The 24,707-nt window shown below is 39.0% G+C and overlaps 1 protein-coding gene across 1 annotated transcript in view; it reads right to left on the bottom strand.

Annotated features, from left to right (window-relative positions):
• Pde5a (phosphodiesterase 5A) overlaps positions 1–24,707 on the bottom strand; it is a 129,893-nt gene that overhangs the window by 88,988 nt on the left and 16,198 nt on the right. Inside the window, exons 2-3 of the mRNA XM_028760384.1 lie at positions 23,339–23,927; positions 9,987–10,076 (exon numbers count right to left, since the gene is read on the bottom strand). Of these exons, the coding sequence (XP_028616217.1) occupies positions 9,987–10,076; positions 23,339–23,927 (679 nt within the window). The remainder of the gene's footprint in view (positions 1–9,986; positions 10,077–23,338; positions 23,928–24,707) is intronic.

The following is a 24,707-nucleotide window of genomic DNA, read 5'->3' on the forward strand; positions in this document are numbered from 1 at the left end:
TCTCTCTCTCTCTCTCTCTCTCTCTCTCTCTCTCTCTCTCTCTCTCTTTCTCCCTCCCTCCCTCCCTCTCTCTTTCTCTCTCCTTCTCTTCTTCCTTCCTTCCTTCCTTCCTTCCTTCCTTCCTTCCTTTTGATACTAGTGCTTATAGCCCACTTTTGAAGGTTTATTTGAACAGTAAATTCACCTGGAGCAGAGTGGGTGTTGTCTACTGTTTGTTCGGTGATTTGCATGATACGGGGTGAGAATTTGAACCTGCTACCTGCCTGGGGCACTGGCTTAAGCAGAGAGCAAGCTCCACCTTTGCTTCTCTTGACTGTTGATGGAGATGAACTCAGCTCATAGGTAGAATTTCACAGATGAGCCTTTTCACAGAGTTCACTTTAAGCCCACTGGCCTCCCACCTGCGGTATGAACTCTCCTTCAGTCCACAAGATGCCACTCACACGCTTCATTCTGTCCACACGGAAGCTCAGACACTGGGAGCCCATTTGGCTTTTGGAAGCTCAATTTCCTTATCTCCGATTCCTCACTTAGCTTCAGACATCTATTGGTCCCCTGCCCCAACACCATCTCCCTTTTGAACTGATGAAACCTTGCTTCTTGTGCCATTTCATCCTGGACTAGTTTGCCGAATGCTAAGATTTCTACATCAATTTTGTGTTCTTTGTGTCCCCTAATACCAAAGATTTCCTATGCAGTTGGACTCAAGAAGCCACGAAAAATTAGTTCCAGATTCCTGCCATTCAGACGCCAAAATCTGAGAACAGTAAGCTCCTTCATATAAAATGATATATAGTTTCTATCCAACATACACATACCCTCTGCCTCCTGTCAGTCCCAGCTAGTTTACTTATAATGCACAGTGCACTGTAAATGCTGTCTTAGTAGTTGCTATATTGTACTATTCAAGGAATTACGAAAGAAAAGGTTTGTATATATTCTGAACAAACCAATTCCTCCCAAAAATGTTTATCTGGAGTTAAATAAATCCATGGAGGCAGAACTCATCAGTCCAGAAGGCTGACTGTACTTAATTTCTTCTAATGGTACAGAAAGATGTGTACTTAGACAAGTTCATAGAATCAGTTATTCCAACAATAAGTTACTCATACTCTCTGGTAGCTGATGATTTTTGTACTACTAATATTATAGACTTAGAGGAGACATTTGTTGTTATTGTTTTAGTTAGGATTGCTGAGTACAACATTTACACTAAAAATTGGGCAAGTGAGACCTGAAGAGATGTCTCCGCAGTCTTAGCATTGGCTGCTCTTTCAGAAGACACAGTTTTGATCCCCAGCACCACAGGGCAGCTCACAGGGATATGTAACTCTAGTCTCAAGAGATCCAATACCCGCTTCTGAACTCTGAAGGCATCAGGCACACGCACACGCACACGCACACGCACACGCACACACGTCCACACACACACTTGCAGGCAAAACATCCGTACACATAAAAATAAATTTAAAAAATACTAAGCAAGTAGCTACATGTAGTAGCATACATCTGTACTCCCAGTACTAGGGAGGCTGAGACAGGAGGTCTGCTAGGATTTCAAGACCAACTTGGACTACACAGTTGAGTTCTAGGTCTGCCAGGTCTATTAAAAAAAAAAAAAAGACCGTATCTCAAAAATAGATAATAGATAGATAGATGACAGATAGATAGATGATAGATAGATAGGTAGATAGATAGATAGATAGACAGATAGATAGATAGATAGAACCTGCACCAAAACCAAACCAACCAATACCAGGTATTTCTCATGTGTGTGTTCTTCCACTTTCAGAAGGATGACATTCTAAATTCATCATGGAATAAAGCAATAGGTTAAGAATAGACATCTGGGACTATAGCTCAGTGGTAGAACAGTTAGTTGTCTACCATGAACAAGGTTCATGGTTTAGTCATCAGCATCAGCAGGAACAAAAGAAAGAAAAGGTATAATGTTTGTCTAAAGTCACACAGATAAAAGACATCAGTGGTCTGAATTTCAACTGCCCAGAGCAAAGGCAGCATCCACTGCCTTCCTTATGCAGCTGTGGGCTTTCCCTCTAGTCTGCTATGGATTGCCCTTTGAACAAATTGGTACATTTTCGTAAGGTCAAATAATTACTTTGTGATTAACTTGATTGTTGTTTGTTTTTTGCTACAAAGTCTCTCCTTAATATATAGCTTAGGCTGGCTTGGAACTTAATATGTAGCCAAGGCTGGCCTGGGAATGTTGATCTTCTAGCTTCCTGGTCTAGAATACTGGGATTACTTCACAGCTTTAAATAGCTCTCAGAGACAGTTTTTATTTCGACTATATGTTCAGGCTTCACATTTGAGAGTCAAAGCCACTATGAACATCAGTCACTCACTATTGGGAAGCCGGTGTGCTTGCTGCCTACCTCGTGCCCTATGCTATATTTTCAAGCATAAAGATGCCTCTATTTCACTGGCACTACCCACAGCATCAACAGACATTATGCCCCACAGGGCTGAATGTTCTCTAGGAATGACTTGAGTCTCTCTGAGCGAGCAATGTGGAATGCGACAGCTGGTCATGTCAGGGACAACCCATCACTGTCACAGAGAGCAACCCCTTATTCAATAAGCGGCTCATCCCAGACATTTACTGAGGTCACTTATCAGCCTCAATACATCTCCTTATTTCAGTTTCCTGTGGAAGCTCCACCTGGGATCAGAAGACACTGGAGAAATGGAAGAGACTGCAAATCCTGACATCTCACCCCCTGGCCACACACCACCTCAAGAAAACCAGGACAAGGCAACATACTGTAAATACAACAGCCACACCCAGTATTATCAACTTATGGAGAATTCACCCAAGTGTTCTTTTCAAAATTCCACTTACTCTGTAAATAAATGAGTTTCTTTGGAGCTGGGACATTTCTTCTCAGTGCAAAATGAGAAATACGCGTATGTTAAATTTTTCCCATTAATAAGAAGAGAATAGTGCAGGCACTGGTTAGTTTTCTTGCAAATACCCAAGAAATACGACAAGAAGTAACAGAAATGGACGGAGGTTATGGATGAGCTGTGATATGGAAGTGTAAGCAAAAATAAACCCTTTCCTCCCCAACTTGCTTTTGGTAATGGTGTTTCATTGCAGCAACAGAAAACCTAACTAAGACACATCTCTTTCTCTTGAAATTCAGCCTTGGGAACTAATTTTCTCCTTATGGTAGAGAAGAAAGTAGGATTTTACATAAAGTTTCAATATAATTCTTTTTATGATGCAGATATGAAAACATAGTTGGACTTAAAAAGAAACATGAGTCACAAAGACAAAGGATTTTCCCTATGAAACTTTAGTTCTTAGCTGAATACAGATGCTGGCACACACATCTATGTAGCATTGTAATTTCATTGATAATTACTATAAAATTTGCAAAAATTATCAAAATCTCTCTAAAAGTCTAATTATGCAGCCTTGGGTCAAATATTACACAAAGAAATTCTTCATTCTTAGCTGCAACTGTAGCACTGAAGACTACATAAAACTCATCAACGTCAAATCTATGAATGATCTGTAAAATTGAAAACGCAATACGCTCCAACAAGTATCAGAATGGTTAGAGAATGTACCAATGAAGTTGAACCCTCTGCTCAATTAAAGGTAGCATGAACCATATTCTCTAAGCTTTCTAAACGAAGCCTCTTCTGAGTGCTGGAGCAGGCTGCCGATGGGATCCTCAAGTCTGAACTGCCTATGCAGTTTCCTTTAGCTCTGGGTCCATGATGTAGATACAAAGATTTCACCTATTAGACTATTCCTCGTCTGCTATTCTTAGGAAACGTCCCTACCCACGCCTGGGAAAGTGGTTACCTTCTTCTCTGAAAGTGCACTTGTTTATTATCAAAGTGCTAATGTGGAAAAGGGAAGGATCTTCAGCATCCAGTCCAGAACAAACAGAAACTGCTCCCAGCAAATCTATTTTGTTTCTAAAACAAACCTACAAGAAAGAGCACTGCAGGGGAGTAAGCTCGGGGAACAATTGTTTTTAAAAGCTGGCCAGCTCTTTAAGAAGACTAAAATAGACCTAGACCAACTGACAGTCCACTAATAAACCTTGTCGAGTTTTGTAATTATATTTTCCTTGGAATTGAAGGGTTAGAGGCATGTAACTCTAACATTTTATTGGTACTGAATCTTCGTTCGGATGGGCATAGATCACCGGATCTTCAGTCTCTTCCTTCGTGGTGCAGCAAGTAATGAAGTGATGGTGGGAGCAGGTGTTTCCTCCTGAAAGGCTGCGGGCAAATGCACAGATGGACACAGCAGCAGGCTCTTGGTCTTGCTCTGTAAAGTCTCAGCTCCTTGGTCCAGCATTTTATGTGAATGCTGGATCCATTTAACATCCACCTAGTACAGAATTGCTCCTGGTCAACAAGCCCTCACTCTGAATGGAAAAAGTAAAAGGCATGCATTTTGTTTGCTTCTTTTAAAAATGTATCATTGTTGTTGTTATTATTTGCTTTTTTGAGATAAGGTCTCTCTAGGTAACCCAGGCTAATCTTGAATTGATATTCCTCTTGTCTCTGGTTTTATAACACCAGACTTATTTGTTTTCCTGATTTTTTTCACCTCCTTTTTGCTTAGATAAATATATACATATACATATATATATATATATGTATATGTATATATATATATTCAATCATTACTTGTCAAATAAGACTCAGTGTTAGAGGAAAAAACTAAGAATTTTTTAAATGGTCAAACAGGCCATACAAAGATTAAACTCTAAAAAGCATTTACTTTTGTGTATTGTAGTTTGAATGACAAGTTTTTCTTGTGCCTTATTGTGTGACTTGGGTGTGTATTAAATGGCTTTAATTCATCAAAGTATTTATCTCTCGGGAATCTGGTTAGAAACTGGCAGATGCTCTCTTCAGCACTGCATTATTCGGTAACGTCCTGCCTTCTGTCTCCTACCTGCCCCTCCCTAGGTGATCCACAAAGAGAGAAGCAGAAAGCTCCAAGTGATGAATCCCAGCAAGAGAGTTAGGATCTAGGTTTGTTCCCTATAAATACAAAGGAACGCTCATTTCTAGCACTGTTACAAGGAACAATATTTCGGGGAAGGGCAGTGTTGCAGAAATAGGCCATCTGGTCCAGCGCAGCTGAATTCTCTGTACCCCTTTACTAAACATAAGAGAATTCAGTCTGCTTACATAAATAACTAATGCAAGTGACTAAAATAAGAACTGTCTCAAGTGCCTTTGCCTGAAAAATCCAGAATTAAGTCTGAATGAAACTTAATAGGTCTGAAAAGCACACTTGCATTTTTTCTTCCAGTTTGCTTTGTAGGCATACCATGACTGCTCTCTGGGACACGCAGACCCAGCTTAGTGCAAGAACCCTCTTGTAACTCTTCTGTGCCTGGTAAAACTTTGCCTATGGAGTCTTCTTACAGTACTAGAGAATGTGTCTCTCTGTTCCTCCCTTTTCTAGAAGAATCTTAGTGTAAGTGACTTAGGCCTTAAAATTGAATGGTCATCAGAAGACCATCAAATCCTGGGGCTGTGCCCACAGGACCAAATCAGTGTCCCTCCCGCCCCTTCCTATGCAAAGCCACAGAAATTTAAAAGGGAAAGACAGTGCACTTGTCATCCATAGTGGAAGGTCAGTAATTTGTTTTCCGTATTGTGACTGCACAGTCCAAAGGTGTGTCTGTGGGTGTTGGTTTGAAGTTCCTAGTTATGTGACCAAGACCCTTAAATGTCCCAGGTTAGTTTCCTGCTCTGTGATGAGGGCAGGAGATGTGTGCTTCCAACGGTGTTAGGAAAATGGCAGATCCCAAGAACAATTTCCACAGTATTTACTCCAGAAATATCACACATGGCAACTGCCTTCCCCAGGTCCTACTTCACACTGCTTAATCACTCTCATACACAATTGGACAGATCGTCTCTCCTTTGATTGACTTTTGTCCTCTGGCATTCGTTTGCCTCTGACTGATAGCTCTTTGACCTTTCTGAAATCGACTATTTAGCTTCCTCAAGCTCCTCTAGTCATTTCCCCGCTATTAACCCCTATCTTCAGAAAGAACAGAGAGAAGAGGGAGAAATATAAAACCTTACTCTCTACACTGTATGAATAGCCATTCCAAACATCCACTACATCAATGGATTATAGTGTAACATCATAATATTATTGAAAGGAACTCCTGAAATTTTTAATTTGCTAAAATTTCTTACAAGAAGAAGAGGCTGGGCTGGCAAGATGGCTCAGCAAGTAAAGGTGCTTGCCACCAGCCCTAAAGACATGAGTTCAAGTCTCAGGACCCACATGGTAGAAGGAGAGAAAAAAAAACTCTTAAAACTCTTACCTTCTGCTATCCATAAGTGTATGTATACACACAGATATGTAAATAAGTAAATACATAATAGGAGGCAATACTTAGCGTTTTAGTGAATCCTAAAGACCTTTCAGAGTGTCCTGGCCAGCGTCAGAGCACAGACTTTAGTATGTACTTACCCAGCCACACAACTGTCAAGGCTATTTCCCTTGAAAAAACCGCTGTCACTAAAAATATTTTAGAAATGAGATAAACAGTAATACAATAATCATAGTTCTTTTAGGTTCTCTGGTAAGTAATCAGAATGGAAGATAGCTTAATAGGAATGATTTAAACAAAAAGAAAGTAAATCTACTCAGCCTCAAGTATGAGAAGAGGAAAGAAGACTAGAAGGCCATATTTCTTTTAAAGTTGACAGTCAGTTAAGGGATGATAAACAGAACGACCCAGGCTGGGCTATGCCACTATCATCGGACTCAGCCTGCTGATTACAAGATAGCTAGTGACTGCCTCGGGCTCTCCTCATTCCTTCTCTTACAGGTTCCATTATCGTTACTCGTCCATGTCATTTCAAACAGCACTAGATGGTATTTACTGACCGTTTCCACAGTGTCACAAAGCACGTCTAGCCTTCTGTCTGTGTGAACACAGCTTTGGGAGTGGGTCTTTTATTTTATACACACACACACACACACACACACACACACTCACACTCAAGGGGTTAACCCCATTAGTCATACAGGAAGCACTAGGGTGAGAGTCAAGCTCCGAGCAAACAATCTTTACAATTATTCTAAAAGGCTCACTGAGCTCGCCTATAAATTTTCATTTAAGAAAACTTGAGAGACTTCTGGTAAGTTGGTAGTCAAGAGGGTATCTCTGCCTGATATGATAAAAGAGAGGAGTAATAATTAATAAGAACACATTTTTTTACACTGTTCCAAAGACAGGGGAGAGCTCTGGAAATTCACAAAGGCGATGACAGAAATATGTGGAGGAAAAGATTGACAGCTCCACAGAAAGGAAGTAAACCATGTCAGACAGCTCCAGCCAGGCTCCCTGTAGCAGAGGCAGCAGAAGCCTCAACCTAAAGGTGAGTGGAGCCAGGCAGTTCTGCCCTCAGGACAAACCACAGCGTCACAAACTCCAAACCAGTTGTGGGTTTTGGTCAAACAGTGATTCCTCATGCAGAAGGTCAGGACTAGAGAAGGCCACCAGTATCCATGCATATGACTCAGAGGGCATTGGTCAGGCACACCCTAAAAAACGAACCTACCATTTAAAACTTAGCTATCCTAAGGGCCTGACAACGAGGAATAACCACAAGTCTGGGAACTTTAATTTAACCTGCAATAGCCCGAAATGAAAAGTCCTCTAGGAAGCAATAATGGGGAAGAGGGGGACCAGACACTGACAGGAGAAAATGGACCACTAGCAGGAGGCTAGCCTCAGGAAGTGAAGTGTGTGGGCAAAGGGAGTCCTGACATAGCGGTTGGGAAAGGGGATATTTCTCTGAGGCCAGCAAGGTAATCACTCTGCATCCACCTATTTCCCTTCAATGCTGTGGAATATGAGAACTATAAACCTCCAGGAGTCTTCTTGACATTCACAGTTACATTCCTCCAGTAGAATGACAATGACTTTGATCTCAAAAGCACAAATCTCAGTACTATGGTTGCTTCTCAAATTCATTTTGGAGGCACACGCTAACTAGGGGTACACCCTAACTAAAGCTGCACAGCCTGGAAGTCTCAGGAGGGTAGGAGAACTGGCCCAACCCACAGACTGCAAAGTTAAACGTGCCTATAAGAGGAAAAGAAAGGATGTTATTAAAATGAAGACAGCTCTGGTTTACTTTAGACCCTTTGTTGGATGTGAATTCAAGATGAGGATAAACCGTAGGAAAGGCATGAGTTTATACTCCACTGTCCCAGTGCCCATGCAGACAGTTCTCTGCTACACAGTTGAGGTTAAGACAGGCACAGAGCTTATAGAAACCTACAGTGGCCTTTGGATCTCTGAGGAGCTCATGGTGGTTAGAATCAGAAATGTCACCCATTGGCTCAGGTATTTGAACATTCAGTCCCCAGTTGGTAGTGTTACTTGTGAGGATCCAAGGAGGTTAAGTACGTCAGTGGAGACAGTGACTGGGAGGTCATTGCCTCACTTCCAGGTCACTCTCTGCTTTGTGCTTGAGTATGAAGGTGCGATCTCTCAGCTTCCTACTCTGGTGAAAAACTGCCATGCCTCTCTCACCCTTGTAGACTGACTCTCCCTCTGGAAACACAAACCAAAGTAAAACTTCTCCCTCATGTTGTCCTTGGTCAAAATGCTTTATCATAGCAACAGAAAAACAGTTAATACAGACATTCTGTCTTACCTGGTGTTAAAGGTTAATTTTATATATCCTCCTCTTTTAGTGAACCCAGCCAGCAGGTATAACCATTTCTTAATACATCTGTGAGGGTGTCTCAAGAAGAAATAGCACCTGAATCAACAGACTCATTTTTGGGTTTTGTTTGTTTGTTTGTTGTTTTTTTAGACAGGGTTTCTCTGTATAGCTCTGGCTGCCCTGGCTTCCCTGGAACTCACTCTGTATACCAGGCTGGCCTCAGACTCAGAAATCTGCCTGCCTTTGCCTCCCAAGTGCTGGGATTAAAGGCGTGTGCCACCACTGCCTGGCCCGAGTCAACAGACTTGTGAAGAAGAGTCTTGATCCATCAATGAGAGTGGATCAATCCACTCTAGGTATACCAGATAGTCAGAGGAAGAGGCTATTTCTACTCTTTTCTAGAGTTGCGCTGGCCAGCCTTACCTCCGTATGTCAGAACTCTAGGACCTAAGGCATTTGGATTTGGTCTTACTCAGCAGCCCCCAAGGTTTTCAATACTTAATTACACCACCCACTAAAATAGTTCTCTGGGTTAATGAAAGAAGATGATGACCTTCAATTATATTGGACAACTCCCATAATAAATCTCAGCTGTATTTATATACACCCTATTGATTCTCTTTATCTGGAAAACCATGACTCACCCAACTGGTGATCTTCCAGAATGCCCTAGTTGGTTGTAATATGAATTCAGATTTGAGAATGTGCAATTCAAACATTAGGTTTAACTGACAACTTACTATTCTTTCATAGAAGTGTAAAATAAAGAGGAAACTGAGTGCTAACAGAAGTCAAATCTTCTAGCTAGGTAAAATATAAAATATTTGCACTTACCTGTTATAATTTTATATCTAAAATATGGTCATTGAAATTGCAATGTAAATCCAAAGAAATCAACTGATAATGATAGCATCTGGAGGACCATCTATGAAGTAAGCATTATTTAGGCAATAGCACACAATGTGAATAAAACCATTAGAATCATATCATAGTGACATATATAAGATAGAATAAGACACCCCTACTGCAGAGGAGAAATAGGAAATTAAATGTACACAATTTGTTTCCCAATACTCATGGGAAAGTCTCTATTTACCATTCAACATTGTAACTACAGTTTAAAAAAAAAACTCAAACAGAATATTGAAGTATTTATATATTCAAATTAAAAAATAATTTGTCAACATAGTATTACTTCATACATATAAGAGTAAAAAATGTTTTTCAAAATAGAAATAATTTCTAAATGGCCTTTTATATAAAATGAAAATTTGGCTTACCTCTTCCCTGTGGTTCTTAATTGGCATACAAAGGATACTTTGTGTCCTGTAGCCTGTAATTTGGTCAACTTCTGCATTGAATCGGGGATCCTGGGAAGGAAAGAGAAATTCAATTTATTGGTTGGCCTGTACAAAGATTGATTTGATTTTTCTCATGCATTAGATTAGAGAACTCTAACCTTTGACTTACCTTGTTACTATTGAGTAATGAGCTTATCATTGTGAAAGGCATTAAATCATGTAAGCCTATAGCATCTGACAGAGACGAGTTTCAAGGCTGTTTTTGGGGTTGTAGTGCTTATGAAAACTAAGACCCCAAACTCAAAACAAGATTTTGACAATAGTTCAAAAATAAATGACATACAAAATATTTAGAGAGTTTTATGGTTGAGGAAAACTAGCCTCTTTGACCCTCTGACAAAAATTGTGTGTTCCCATCTGTTTACTCCTAAAACCTTCCCAATGAATGACTGAATGTCTTTTGTAAGGACAGTTCTACGGATCCAGCCTGTCCTTCTGAAACAGGAGAGTAAGATATGAAAACCATAGGAAATAGCAAAGAATAGGAGACTCATCCTACATCTGGCTAAAACCCCTTGTCAGCCAAGTGAACATCTCCAATTCTAGCACAAACAACATTTTCCATAAAAGCTGCTGGTACAGAATTAACATTCATATCATATATAACTACCTTAAATTAATGATGACCTAGGCCTGAACGTATATGATTTTATGAAAGGCTTCAACCCTTTTCCCCAGGCACGGCCATGTAATCTGTTAACTTTGTTTATACTAAAGATACTTTCCATCATCCCTGTAGATTGGACTCTTACCTTATCAGCTGTGTCCTCAAGCTACCCAGGAAGACCCACTCAGTGACTCATTGAGGTTCCTTAGCAACTCTTTAAAGACTATAACTTCAAACCCCACCCCAATCCTATACATGACTGTTTAAGACCCAAATGAGCCCAACTCTTCTTTGAGTGATCCATGCCCACACTCTTGAGCATGTCTTACTTTCTTCTGAGTGCCTCTATTTCTCTTAACCCTTTACTGGATCTCACTTACAAATAGCTTTCTTAAACCTCAACTCTGCTTCATAAACCAGCTAGTCCTAAATCCCTTTCTCCATCAAAGCAGGATGCTCGTTTGGTTTTAAAGTCTAAGGAAAGTCTTCAGGGTGCTGAGGTTCTCGGCAAGGAGAAATGCCTCCTCCCTCTGCCCTCCCAAGTGCTGACACTTCTGTATCGGGTGTTAGTAAGGATTTTGTTCCTGAATTTCCTTGCTCTTAAATCCTGTTTTTTAACTGACAACTTACGCACACACACACACATGAGAGCAGATGCCCACAGAGACCAGAAGGCACCAGTCAGGGCAATTGTGAACTCTCTGCTCTGGATAATGGCAACTGAACAAACCCCAGTGCTCTGTGTGTGTGGCAGCTGCCAAGCCCTCTCTCTAGCCCTATCTTTTCTTTTTCTTTTTTAAAGCATGTGGATGCAGATCTAAGAATCACAAAGGATGTGAAAAAAGTGTCAAAGTTCTAAACGTGGGCCAAATTAAGGTACAAGGCAGCTTTCCATCATTCCTTACATTGGCAAGCTATGAATTATGTGAAAGTTTTTGAAAGCTCTCTCCTTCATCCATCGCTGTCTTCTTCATACTTGGTAGTTATTAATAACTGGGAGAATCAAAATGAAATGATACTATCGTTATCAGATGTGGTCATTTTTACCTCTGTGATCCTCAAAGCAAGCCTTGTTCATTAGGACTGAAATCTTAGAAAAGAAAATCAGGTCTAAGCATGTATGGTCAGGTTAGAATGGAAATACTCCCTCCAAAGCATCCGTCCTGAGTGAGCTCTGTCCTTCACCCACTAACAGTCTCCTTGCTCTAGAAGCTGCATTTGGAACTCCCCTCGGGACTACGGAATATTCATGCAGGAAAGCCCTCATCTTTTGAAGGTCATTTCTATTTTTTCTTTAAATTGGTCTAAAGTCATGCAAAGCCAAATCTGTGAATGGAGTAGGTAATTACACCAGATTCTATAAAATGGGGTCAGAAATGAGGCCAATTTTCTCAAGAGGATAGCACTGAAGTTGGCTTTAAAGATAACTTCAAAGGAAAAGATAAATCAGTATAAATATTTCACATTACAAACACCACTACATTCTTTTGTTTTTCCAGCAAATATGTACTAGGTTTTACTCAGATGCACAGGAAGTGTTCACTAAATGTTTCTAGTAAAATAGTTCTTATTTTAGCTTTGCATATCCAGACATTTTTATCTTTAGACTTCACTGTATCTAAGGAAAGTGGAAAGATGTTGATGGTAATGTGTTAAAGAAATAAAATTTAACAATTAGTGAATTATTTTACTAAATCAAATGTTGAGAATTAAAGTGTATCTTTTGTAAATGAAGGTGGGAATTACAAATTCAGTTTATAAAGAAGGAGATTTAACTCAACCATTTAATCAATGCAGTAGAGTTTGTGTCTACACACCAAAATTGCAACACAAACACAGGATATCAGGTTGGTGGAACTTATAGGCTTACCTATCTGGGCTGGGGTAGCCAAGCACCAGAAAGGGTCAGGAGCTTTCTCCCTTCCCCCATTTTTCAGCTCCTGTGTTCCCTTCAGACTGTCTCTGAGTTTTAACAAAAGGTATAAAGGCTTGCTGAATCCTGTTAACCATCTGATCAGATGACTGAACCTGACAAGGTTACAAGACTCTTACTCTGACAATATGAAGGGAGTGTGGGTTACCTGTGATCCCACTTGAGGCTGGTGTGGGGAGACAGAGCATCCTGGTGGGGCTGATATCTTAACATATAGGTTGTGTGCCTCTGGGTAGTTTTAGAATTAAACAGGAGTGTAAACTTCCACCTCACACTGGAGAATTGAGAATTAGTTGTTTGGAAAACCAAACAAGGTCTCAAGATTAAACATCTGTGGATATTCTTGCCATAAGAGCCTAGTTTCAGTCTATTCAAGAAAGACAGTCTGAAAACAACTGCCCTGTACTCTTCAAAAATATATAAATCAAGACAGATAAACACATAGTGGTAAACTCTTTTAGAGTTAGAAGGAGACACAACAACTCTGAAAATTTTGATCCAAAGTTGCATCCTGATTAGAAAGAAAAATAACTGTACAAGGGATACTTAACAGGATAATTGAAAAAAATTCGAGCATGGATTGTGAGATGTTTTGTACACATTAGATAATAGCATTGCATCACAGTCAAATTTTCTGAATTTGATCATTTATTGTCTGTAGAAGAATGTTCTTCCTGAAGATCACAAACGAAGGTTTGATGAGGTGGCTCAGTGGATAAAGGTTCCTGTTGCTAAGCCTGGAAACTTGAGTTCAATCCTTGGGGCTCATGTGGTTAGAAAAATGACTCCCACAAATGAGTCCCTGACCTATCTCTCTCTCTCTCTCTCTCTCTCTCTCTCCCCCCCCTCTCTCACACACACACTATGTATCGTGACTTACAGGAGGCAAGGGAAGAGGGAGGCATGATGAAGCAAAGCAGGAAAAACAAGTGGAGATCGGGGAAAAAACAGTATGTGGATATATCTTATACTGATCTGTGAATTCAAAATACAAATGACAGAAAACAAAAACAAAAGCACAAAAGAATTGCCAAGTAAGGCTCATTTTCTCCAAGAATGGCATTTTAAAGATAATGCCTAAAATTAGAGCAATGTCCGTGGCCAGACAGAGACACAGCAGTTCCCAGCCTGTGCTCCCTGGGGGCACAATAACACCGCAAGGACCCATAATTTATCTAAATTGAAGCATCTGCTGGTACTCTTTCCTTTTCTAATATTTATTTTGGAAATAACTGTACTCATTAGGAATCCATCAGAGAGACTTCATACTCCTTTAAGAAAGGAACTTGATGAGTCCTTCAGTAGAGACTGAGGACCACAGAGTGACAGAAGTTGATTTGTTCCTCTGGAAAAGAGGGAAAGGGAAAAAAGAAGCAAAGGCCGGAGGCAGCTACCACAGTTACGTGGTGACAGTAGCATAAATGGTGACATGACTCCTTGTTAACACCATCTATGCTCTACCGAAGTCAAGGCCCACATGGAGTGGTTGTCACGCAGAAGCAGAGCCTGAGTGTTTGCATTTGAGTCAATTCAGGAGAGAGGCGGGAGTTTTAACAATAGAAAGCTTTGCAACATAAAACAAAAATCACAGGGAGGTGGTATAATATAAAAACCTTCTCTAGAAAAAGGACCAGTTCAAGGTGGTCTTGTGTAGGTACCAGACATTCTCTTATTATGATAACGTATCTTATTAAGTCAATATCTTACACATACCAATGTTTCCTTACCTTCTTATTGATAAACGTTTTACTATTGTCTTACTATTGATAAATACGCCACACTGAAGAAGTTTCCCCAACTAGGAAGTCATAAGACCTCATCAGTCCGTGGTTAAACCTCTCCCAGCAGCTAATCCTCTCCTTGGTGTTAGTCATAGTCCAACAGAGACCCTAGGCTAAGTCGAGGATACTGACTTACACTGGAAAGATGGGGATGTGTTAGGGTTTTCAGTCTTAATTGTATCCTCACATTTGTGTTATTTTATATAATTTTCTGTGGTGAATTTTTAGATAGCCACTCCAATGTTGATAATTTCTCACAACTAAAGTATCCATGGAAATTTAAGCATTTTTCTCAGAGTCAACACAAGTGCTATTATAGTTCCTGGCCACCTCTTGGATTTCTGCTGAATTTTAACCCTTAGAGTGTTCTGTAGCCAAATATCCTTGAGGAATAAACACACTGATGGTGTCCTTTTTACCAGCGCATGGTTAAAGGAGTCAGACTCAGGAAGCATCCGCACTTAACATTCATAGCTGACTGCTTTCACAAAAGGCTCCAAGACAGCATTTTTACTATCCAGTTATGCTTGAAGCTGAGAGGTAAATTTTTCATTCGACAAATGACTCCCAGCATTAACACCAACAGAAACTGGAACGTAAATGACCTCCACACTCAGAGTGGAATTAATGGACATGAAAATCTGCAAAGCAACCATAAACACTGAGGTAGGGTACCAAGGTGAAGAGCAGGAGAAATTCAAAGCTAAGGGCCTTCACGCTAGGATTCGTGCAAATGAGAGGAACTGATTGTCCTAGACCCCAGCCTAAGAATTAAACTATTATTAACCACAAGGCAAAAACAACTGTCAAACTTTAAACATGGGAAATATATTAAGTAAAATACAGCCCGGTGACAGGCTGGAGACTCGCAAGACCAAGGACAGGTGACAGATTTCTTGGCAAAGCTAAAGGTTATTTATGGTCCTACAGTTTTGGAGACTGTGGTGTCACTGAAAACTACAAACCCAGCTGTCACCTGCAACAGGAGAGACTGAACCTGCAAATTTGGAAGCAATAGAAGAATTGAGGTTCTTGGTTTTTGGAGTCAGCTATCATGTGATGTTACTCACAGCACTCAGAGAGGTTGAGGGAGAGCTCCTTGAAAACCACAGTTTTTCAAAATCAAAAAGAGTTGTTTATGCACAACAGGGTGGGATGTGGTGGGGTGGGGCTGGGGGATGAGGATGGAGGATGTGGTGGGGAATGGGGTGTAGCTGTGGGGTGAGGGGAGGGGTGAAATGGGGTGAGGTAGAGGTAGGGTTAGGGTAGGAAAGGGATGCGGTGGGGTAGGACGGAGGTGGGGTGCAGGGGTGGGGTGGGGGTATCTTTGGAGTTAAACTACCTGATTGTCATACCACATCCCTGCCCCTGATGCATCATTATTCATCTACCCCTTCCAAATCTCCAGTCATTCCTGATTCTTTTCCCATCACTGCCATCTCCTTCCCGCCGCCCGGCTCAGCAGATCCTGCTGCCGCCTGGGAACTCCACTCCTTTCTTCTCATATGTCAGTCTGGAGTAAAGTTCAAAGACCCACTTGCTAGTAGACTGTTAAAAATGATCTATCCTTCCTCCCAGCTTCTAGATTTTCTAATACATTTTATGACTGGGGAGACGATAATTTCATCCTTGTGAAACACAATTTAAGACATTTTCATCGCCCTTCAAAGCTTCTTTAATTCCTCCTTGGGTTCTGACTCGATGATATATCCCTCATCAAGAGTTCAGCAGTTTCCTGGCTGTGCACTCACAGTTCCTTAGCATCTGCTCAGACTTTGACACTTCCAGTCCACGTTCTCATTTCCCCTACTCTCCCTCACAAGTCTCTCTCCTGCTGGATCTCACCAGGCCCACATCCAAGTCACTCAAATCCTACATAGTTTCCAGGGCCCATCCAAGCATTTCTTTCTCAAAAAAGCCTTTCCCCATCTTCCTCACTGGATGTCATACCTGATCCAGGCTATACTTTACTTGACAGACATGACCAGTTTGAGATCTGATAGTTATGCTAGAAATTCTAGTTATCTATTGTATAAAACATAACTTTAATGTAACAAATATTACTAATTCCTATCTGCCAGGCACTACAACAGGCAACAGGAACACAGGAGTGAGTTGGGCCACACTGTGTGTTCTAGCACATAGCTAGAACAACTGTTAGGAACTGTAAGCTACCTCATCACTAGTAGCATTTATCCAGTTAAGATGTTTTGTTTAAGAATTATAATTTACTTTAAGGGGTTGTAGAGATAGATCCCTGGTTAAGAGCACTGACTGCTTTTCCAGAGGATCCAGACTAATCCCAGCACCCACATGGAGGCTAACAATTGCCTATAATTCCTGTCCCAGGGGATCTGATGGCCTACATGTACACAGTACACAAATAGATACAGATACAGATACAGATACAGATACAGATACAGATACAGATACAGATACAGATACAGATACAGATACAGATACAGATACAGATAGATAAAACACACATACATCTAAAATAAATAATAAATACAACCTTAACATATAATACATTTAAATGGAAATTTTGAAAACAAATTAAAAGCCTCTGCATATCTATAATAAATGTAGAACTATCAAAACTTTTCATTAAAATACTCAGAGCCAAAATTTCCATTTAAAAAGAACATATTCATAAGTTTATTTATTTAAAAGGGGGGAAAAACCCTCTGGGACCTGAGAGCAACATGTGACCAAATTTCTAGCTCCAGAGGCCTTCAGAACCAATGAAAGGGCAGAGCTTCAACTCCAGAGTGCTCAGGGTCCCGAGAGACAGAAGCTTGGCTTTAGTGGTATCTGAGTTCATTGTGGGTGTGAGATTTTGACATTGGGGTTCCAGTAGTTCCCAAAGGACCAAGAGACTATTCTGCTGTGGTTGGGGTTACTTTGGGCCTATGACTCAAACAACAGCCTCCACATACTAGAAAGACTTCAAAGAGTATCTGCCTCCAGGAAGTTCACAAAATCAAAGGGGTGACCAAAGTTTTCTGCATCTGGTTGCTTTGGGGTTCAGTGTGCACATGGTTCTGTCAGCACATAGCTAGCACAGTATCACCTCAGAGGCTCCATCTGACAGTCATCACCAAGTTCCACCAATCCTGTAGCTGTAGTTTATGCAAATATCCCACACAGAACAAAACATTCACATAGATTCTTACCTAAGGGAGATAAGAACTGAAAGACAAACTCAATCCAAGAAATAAGCAGACACGGCAAAGCAAATTCTACACCGACCACCCACGGCCCACTGACCCCCAACTGATCCTCAACCAGCCAGCTTCCCTTTAGAGAATCCAACACCACAGAGAGAGCTGAAGCAACTGAGAAAGAATTCAGTCCTACTTCAAAAAGAATTAATAACCATGCAGAAGATTCAAACACATAGATAGATGAATTAATGAAATCTAAGACTTCAACAAGGCAGTTTCCAAAGTGAATAAAACAGTAAACTGAGGTGAAAAGTCAAAGTATGAAAGAAAATTTCAGGAAGGAGATTGAAACATTGAAAAAGAACTAAATAGAAATATTTGAAATGAAGGATATGAACAAACAAATAAAAACCATAACAGGCAGCACCATTAACAAAACAGACTGTGAAGAAAGATGAATTTCAAGAATGTAGACAAAGTCAAGACAATAAGGCAAACATATACACACACAACTAAGGATCATAAAATGATGTTTTAAAGAATTCTTGGATATATTCTAGAGTCCAAACCTGAATATTCGTAGTGCTAAAGATGCAAAGATTAAAATTAAATAAAACAAACTATTTATAATGAAATAATAACAGAAAAAATAAAGAAAGAAATGGACTTCTAAACAAAAGAAATATACAGAACTCCAAATAGAATGAATAGAAAAGAAACTCTTCAGGAAACATCATAGCTTTACATCATAGGATGTAAAATTAAAAGTAAAGAAATAATTATAAAATCAGCATGAGAACATCAATCACATAAAAAGGCAGAAAAACTATCAGAATTAACCCCAGAATTTTCAGAAACCATAAAAGTTAGAATAACATTGAGTTACATATTTCAAGTTCTGAAAGCAAATAACCGTAAATCAAGAATGCTATACCCAGCAAAGTTATTTTTCAAAATTGATAGAGAAATTGGGGTATTTCCAAACACAAACAATATGTGACAACCAAGCCAGCACTGAAGGAAATTGTCCTGGAATACTTTACAGGGAGGAAGAGGAAAGATATCTTCCTTTAGAAGAATGCATGGAAGTTCTCACTCCATGAAAGGAATAGAAAGACAAAATAGACTGACAAAGAAAATCCTCAAAACTAATGGAGGAAGAAAGGAAATGCCAATGGCACAGCAAAACAGAAAAACACCTAACAAATTCATAGATAATAGCAAACTCTTTCCTACAATAACTTTAAATATAAATGGCCTAAACTCACAATTTAAAAATGCAGACTAATGAAATAGATTAAAATAGAACAAGAACCAATTACATATTGTCTATATAAGAAACACAATTAGCGAGCAAAGATATCCAAAAGATTAGATCAAAATATGGGGAACAACTACTAAGTAAATGGAAAACAAAAACAGGCAGACTTAGCTATCCTTATTTTAAAGTAAATGTCAAATCAAAATCAATTAAAAGAGATAAATATGACCCTATGTATTAATACAGGAAATAATTTATCAAGATTTCTAAACATGTATGCACCAATATTGGAGGCTCTAATTTCATAAAACAAACATTATAAGGCATAAAAGGACATATAAACCTTGGAATAATAATAGTGGGGAACTGTGACACTCTACTTTCATTTTTAGAAGTCTTCCATACTAAAAGCAAACAAAGAACTTTTCGGCTACAACACACTACCTGCCAATCAACTAGCCTTAATATTTATACATATATATATATATGTGTGTGTGTGTGTGTGTGTGTGTGTGTGTGTGTGTATGTGTGTTATATATATACTATTCCAAACAACAAACAGAAAATATACATTTTTAACAGCATATGGAACTTTCTCCAAAATCAATCAATCATATCATAGAATAAAAATCAAGTATCAACAAGTAATAAAAAAAAAGAAAAATCAAGATAATCCCTTGCATCCTATTAGATCACATATAATTAAAGTAAAAATCAAGAAAAAGTATAAAAACTACAGACACTTGGAAACTAAACAATACAAGAAATTACTTCATTCAGTGAAGCCAGTATTATCCTGACATTAAAACTAGGTAAAGGCACAATAAGAAAGAGAAAAAAAGAATAGATAGATAGACAGAAAGAAAACTAAAGACCAAAATCTTTGCTGAACGTGTATACAAAATTCAACAAAATACTTGCAAGTTGAATGTAAAAACACATTAAGATGATCATACACCATGACCAAGTGTGTCTAATCTCTGAAAGTCAAGCTTGATTGAACAAAAGTAAAAACATAAATCATACACATAAAAATAAAGTAACATATTTAGGGACAGAAACTACATAATCGTCTTGATTGATCCTGAAAGACATTCAATAAATTTCAACTTGCCTTCATGATAAAGTACTGGAGATGTTAGGAATAGATAAAGTGTACCTCAAAACACCAAAATCATATACAACAAACCTACAGTCATTCCTACGTTAAATGGAAAAACAAAAGAATTTCCTCTAAAATGAGGAAAGAGATAAGATACCGATTCTCCCCTCTCTTAATATTTGTTTGAAGTCTGAGCAAAAAGACAAGAGAAAGGTAATACAGGGATAAAAACTGGAAAGGCAGAAGTCACATTACTCTTGTTTACAAAGAACATGATACTACACTTAAATAACTCTATAGTATCCACCAGAAAAATGTCTACATCTGATAAACACTAGAAGACAGAAAGACACTCAAACTCTTGGACTGGCAGAATTGATGATATAAAAGCACCTCTGCTACCAAAAGTAATCTATAAATTTAACAGAGTATCTTTCAAAATTCTGACGTCACATTTCACAGATTTGGGAAGAACTATCCAAGAATTTATATGAAACCACAAAAGACCGTGAATAGCCAAAGCTATCCTAAGGAGTAAAAACGTAGCTGGGGGTATCACTATATCTCACCTCAGATGCACTGTGAGGCCACAGAGATGAAGACTGTCTGCTATTGGCATAAAAACAAACAGACAGACAACAGGATAGGATGGAGGACCCAGACATAAGCTGACAAAGCCATGCCAACATAATCTTTGACAAAGGAGGCAAAAACATACATTGGGAAAGCCTCTTTAACAATGGTAGCAACACTGGATATCCTTCTGTAAAAGGATAAAATTAGATTCATATCTTTAACATTGTACACAAGTCAACTAGAAATGGACCAAAGAAGCTAATTTACAACCCAAAATGAAGCCAGGCAGTGGTGGTGCATCCCTTTAATCCCAGCACTTAGGAAGCAGAGGCAGGCAGACCTCTGAGTTGCGGGACAGCCTGGTCTAAAGAGTGAGTTCCAGGACAGCTAGGGCTACAGTGAAAAATTCTGACTCAAAAAACAAAACAGCAACAACAAAAAAATAAATAAAGAAACAAACAAAAAGCCTAAAATGCTTAAATTATGAGACAAAAAAAAAAAAACCCAGAGAATGCTCTCCAAATTGCTGGGGTAGGAAAGAGCTTTTTCTGAACAGAATTGACATGCAATCTAGCCTCACATCTCAACAGATGGGTCATGGTGAAATTAACATTTCTGTGTAGCTAAGGAAACTACTGGCATAGCACACTGACAGCCGCAGAATGGGAGAACATCTTTATCAGCTATACTTTAATGGAGGGGCTAATATCCAAAATGTATGGAGAACTGAAAATTTAAATATCAAGGAAATGGAACTGCTAATAAAGTATTGGGCTAATGAATGGAATAGACAGTTTCCAAAAAAGGGAGACACAAATGGACAATAAACACTTTAAAGTGTTCAACATCCCTAGTTTAGAGAAATGCAAATTAAAAATACTTTAAGATACCACCTCACTCTTTCAAAATGGTTGTCATTAAGAGATCTGATGAGAGACACTGGAGAGGAGGTTCAGCAGTAATGAGCACTTGCTGCTCTTTCTGAGGACCCAGGTTTGATTCCCAGCATCCACATAGTTAGTATCTCTAATTCCAAAGGATCTGCCATCCTCTTTTGGCCTCCACAGGCATGAGGAATGCACACAGTGCACGTGACATCCATGCATAGCAAATGCTCATCCACATAAAATAAACTTCCTGTTTAAAAAAGAAAGGTAAGGAATGGAAAACAAAAGAAAGAAAAAAAGAAATTTGATAACAAATGCTGGAGACTGTGTAGAAGAGGACCCTTACTCTCTGTTGGTGGGGTACACATTATTACAGTCATTATGAAAACCGGCTTGAGAAAAAGAAATAACATTTGAAATGTAAGTAAATACAATATCCAATAAAAAAACAAAGAAAATCAGCTTGAAGTTCCCCCCAAAAAAAAATTTGAAAAAAATAAAACTATCACATGACCCAGTTATTTCACTCCTGGGCATAGACCCAGAGAGTATCATACTCTACCATGGAGTATATCTTACACTATATCTACTGTTGCTCTATTAACTATTGCAAAGAAATAGAAACAACCTAGGTGCCCATCAACAGATAAAAAGATAATGATCTGGTAAATTTATAAGGTATTATTTGGCTCTATTAAAAAATGAATAAAAACTTTTTAGGAAATTGGATAGACATAAAATGCAAAATATTTAGCAAGGTTACCCAACCAAAAAAGGGGGAAAACACACATGTTCTTTCTCATATGTGGATCCTAGCCTATAAATTATGAATTATATATCTAAACAAATATACATGTGGGAACAGTTATAGAGAAGAAATATTAGTGATGAAGAAGGACAGAATTTAGGTAAAGGATATAAAGCAAATTTGTGGTGGATAGGTGTATAAAAATAATTGATAGTGAAAGTATAAAACCTATGCTTCATGGCTTCAGAGTGGCCATTCTACCAGAATAATATGTATTCATAGATACATAGAATTTGGGACTCGCCAAGTATTTGTCTGAGTGACTACATCAATGATATATGCATGATATTTTTATTTTTAAGTTCATTATGATAAAGTAGGGGGTTATACAAATTTAAAGAAAATAGAAAAATGAGAGTAATTATTGACAATATTTCCAAAATCAGGGATATAAGGATATAAAGCTTCCTAATATCTTTGCAAATAAAATTTTAATACTAAAAGTTGACAGACACCCAGTTCTATCAGAATTCTGACATGACCTAATGGCAACCATGTTGAAGCCCCCAAGTGTATCATCTGGAAAAAAGAAAAAGAAAAGAAAAAGACAAGCAAAAATAGAAGGAAAGAAAACCAAACTCTGGTATCAATGGGGCTTTCAAAAGATGACAGTGACTTCTTGAATGCATCTTGAATGAAGGAAAAAGATGACAGGCTTGTTATTTATTTATTTATGTATTTATTTATTTTTGTTAGGATTTATTTAGACCTATCATTTTAGAAGCTCAGTTTAAAATCACAAAGTTCAGATAGAGATAGCTACATTAAGTATAATCATCATATAACAAATATGAGAAGGATTTGCGCACATTTTATTTAATGGGAAAAGAAAACATTTCCCTTTGGCTCTGCCTTGGACTAAAGTACTCGGGAAGAAAAACTGGCATCGACAGGCTAGCAATGCTCCTATCCTACACTCTTTGCTTTTGTTTGTTATTTTTTGAAATCTCCTCAATTCCCTGAGGGCTAGAGATTGAATCCAAGACTTTGTGCACAAGCAATCTACCACTGGGCTACAGCCCTGGCTACATTCCAGCTTTAAATAACTATGCAAATGATGGTATCTCAATTTCCCACATTCCCACCATTCATTCACAAGCACTGTTTGATGTTCTAATCATACTTTCCTCCCCATCATCCCCTACTTACCTCATAAGCATCTTTGATGTTCAAGGGCTCACCGAAAGCTGCCACATGTCCCACAATGCCTTTGTTCCACTCTAAACGGATACAGCTATTTGATGCTTCCTCCAGTGTTGAACCTTCAGCAACATCAAAGAGGCGGCTGATGAGAAATTTGTCTTTAGAGCTGTCCTCACAGACAAGGAACAGGGAATAGCGGTCAGCAGAGATGAGTCCATGGATATGCAAGAAAATTTTGTGACACAAGGCTGTGACATCCAAATGACTGGAAATATCTTTGACTAGCTCTAAGAGTCTTGAGCACTGGTCCCCTTCATCACTATCAAATCTTGGGGGGGTTAGTGGCATCTGTTCCTTTTTTCCTGAGTCAGAGAGAAAGCTCACGGTTCCCTCGGAATCCTTGACAACAATGGGTCTAAGAGGTCGGTCAAATTCAGAGGCCGAGATTTTTCTGGCTGGTGCTCCAGGGGTAGTATTATCTGCATGAGGACTTTGCTGCAGAGAGCAGGAGCAGGACTCGGTATGGGCTCGGTTGCCTTCCTTGCACACAGGGATGTTGTGAACTCTCTCGGAAAACCATGCATTAACCATGTCTCTGCAGAACAAAACATGTAGACATGTTAAATATTTAAAGGAAAATGGTACTGTCTTTTAAAGCTGCCAAAAATCCTGTCAATGTATGGTTATAGTCACTTTCTAATCTTTCTGGATTGTGTGTGTGTGTGTGTGTGTGTGTGTGTGTGTGTGTACATCTCTCTGGATGGCAATTTCTTTCTCTAAGATAAAACTCCTTTTTCATGTAACAAAAGAAATACAAGGGTATTTAACTATAATGTTATCTGCTGTAGCAAAGACAAGCAGCATCTTAATTCTATCTGAGAGCTGGCTATACACAGCATGACATCTACAAAGGCAAACTAGGCTGGCTTTAGCAGTAGGTTGTACACTAACATAAGTAATCTTTGTCAAAGCTGGGCCTGGGGCTCAGTGCTAGAGTATGTAATTAACATGTCCCAGACCTTGGGTTCTTCGCAGTGGCTTTACTTTGTTGTGTCCTTTAAGGCACAGAAAATTCATTGGGAGCTTAGCTGTTAGGGTCTTGCTCTGAGGGCCCTTCTCCTTTTATTCCACTTTGAATCAAATCTTTCTTTAATTTTTCTCATCTCTTTCAGCACAATCCTTGGCTCCAACATTAAATTTCCTGGTGCAATTTTTCTCTTCAAGCTGGACATTTTCTACTTCTTTATTTTTCTTCCTTTTATCTTATTTTTTATTTTATTTTTTTTTGCCCTACTTGTTATCTTTTTACTGTAGACCTGTGCAAAAGTGATTACTAATAACCATGGGATAGTCAACACTAAGCTGTCTTAAAATA

Source organism: Grammomys surdaster, unplaced genomic scaffold (genome assembly GCF_004785775.1).
Source record: "Grammomys surdaster isolate TR1022 unplaced genomic scaffold, NIH_TR_1.0 126531, whole genome shotgun sequence".
In the NCBI taxonomy this organism is placed as follows: domain Eukaryota; kingdom Metazoa; phylum Chordata; class Mammalia; order Rodentia; family Muridae; genus Grammomys; species Grammomys surdaster.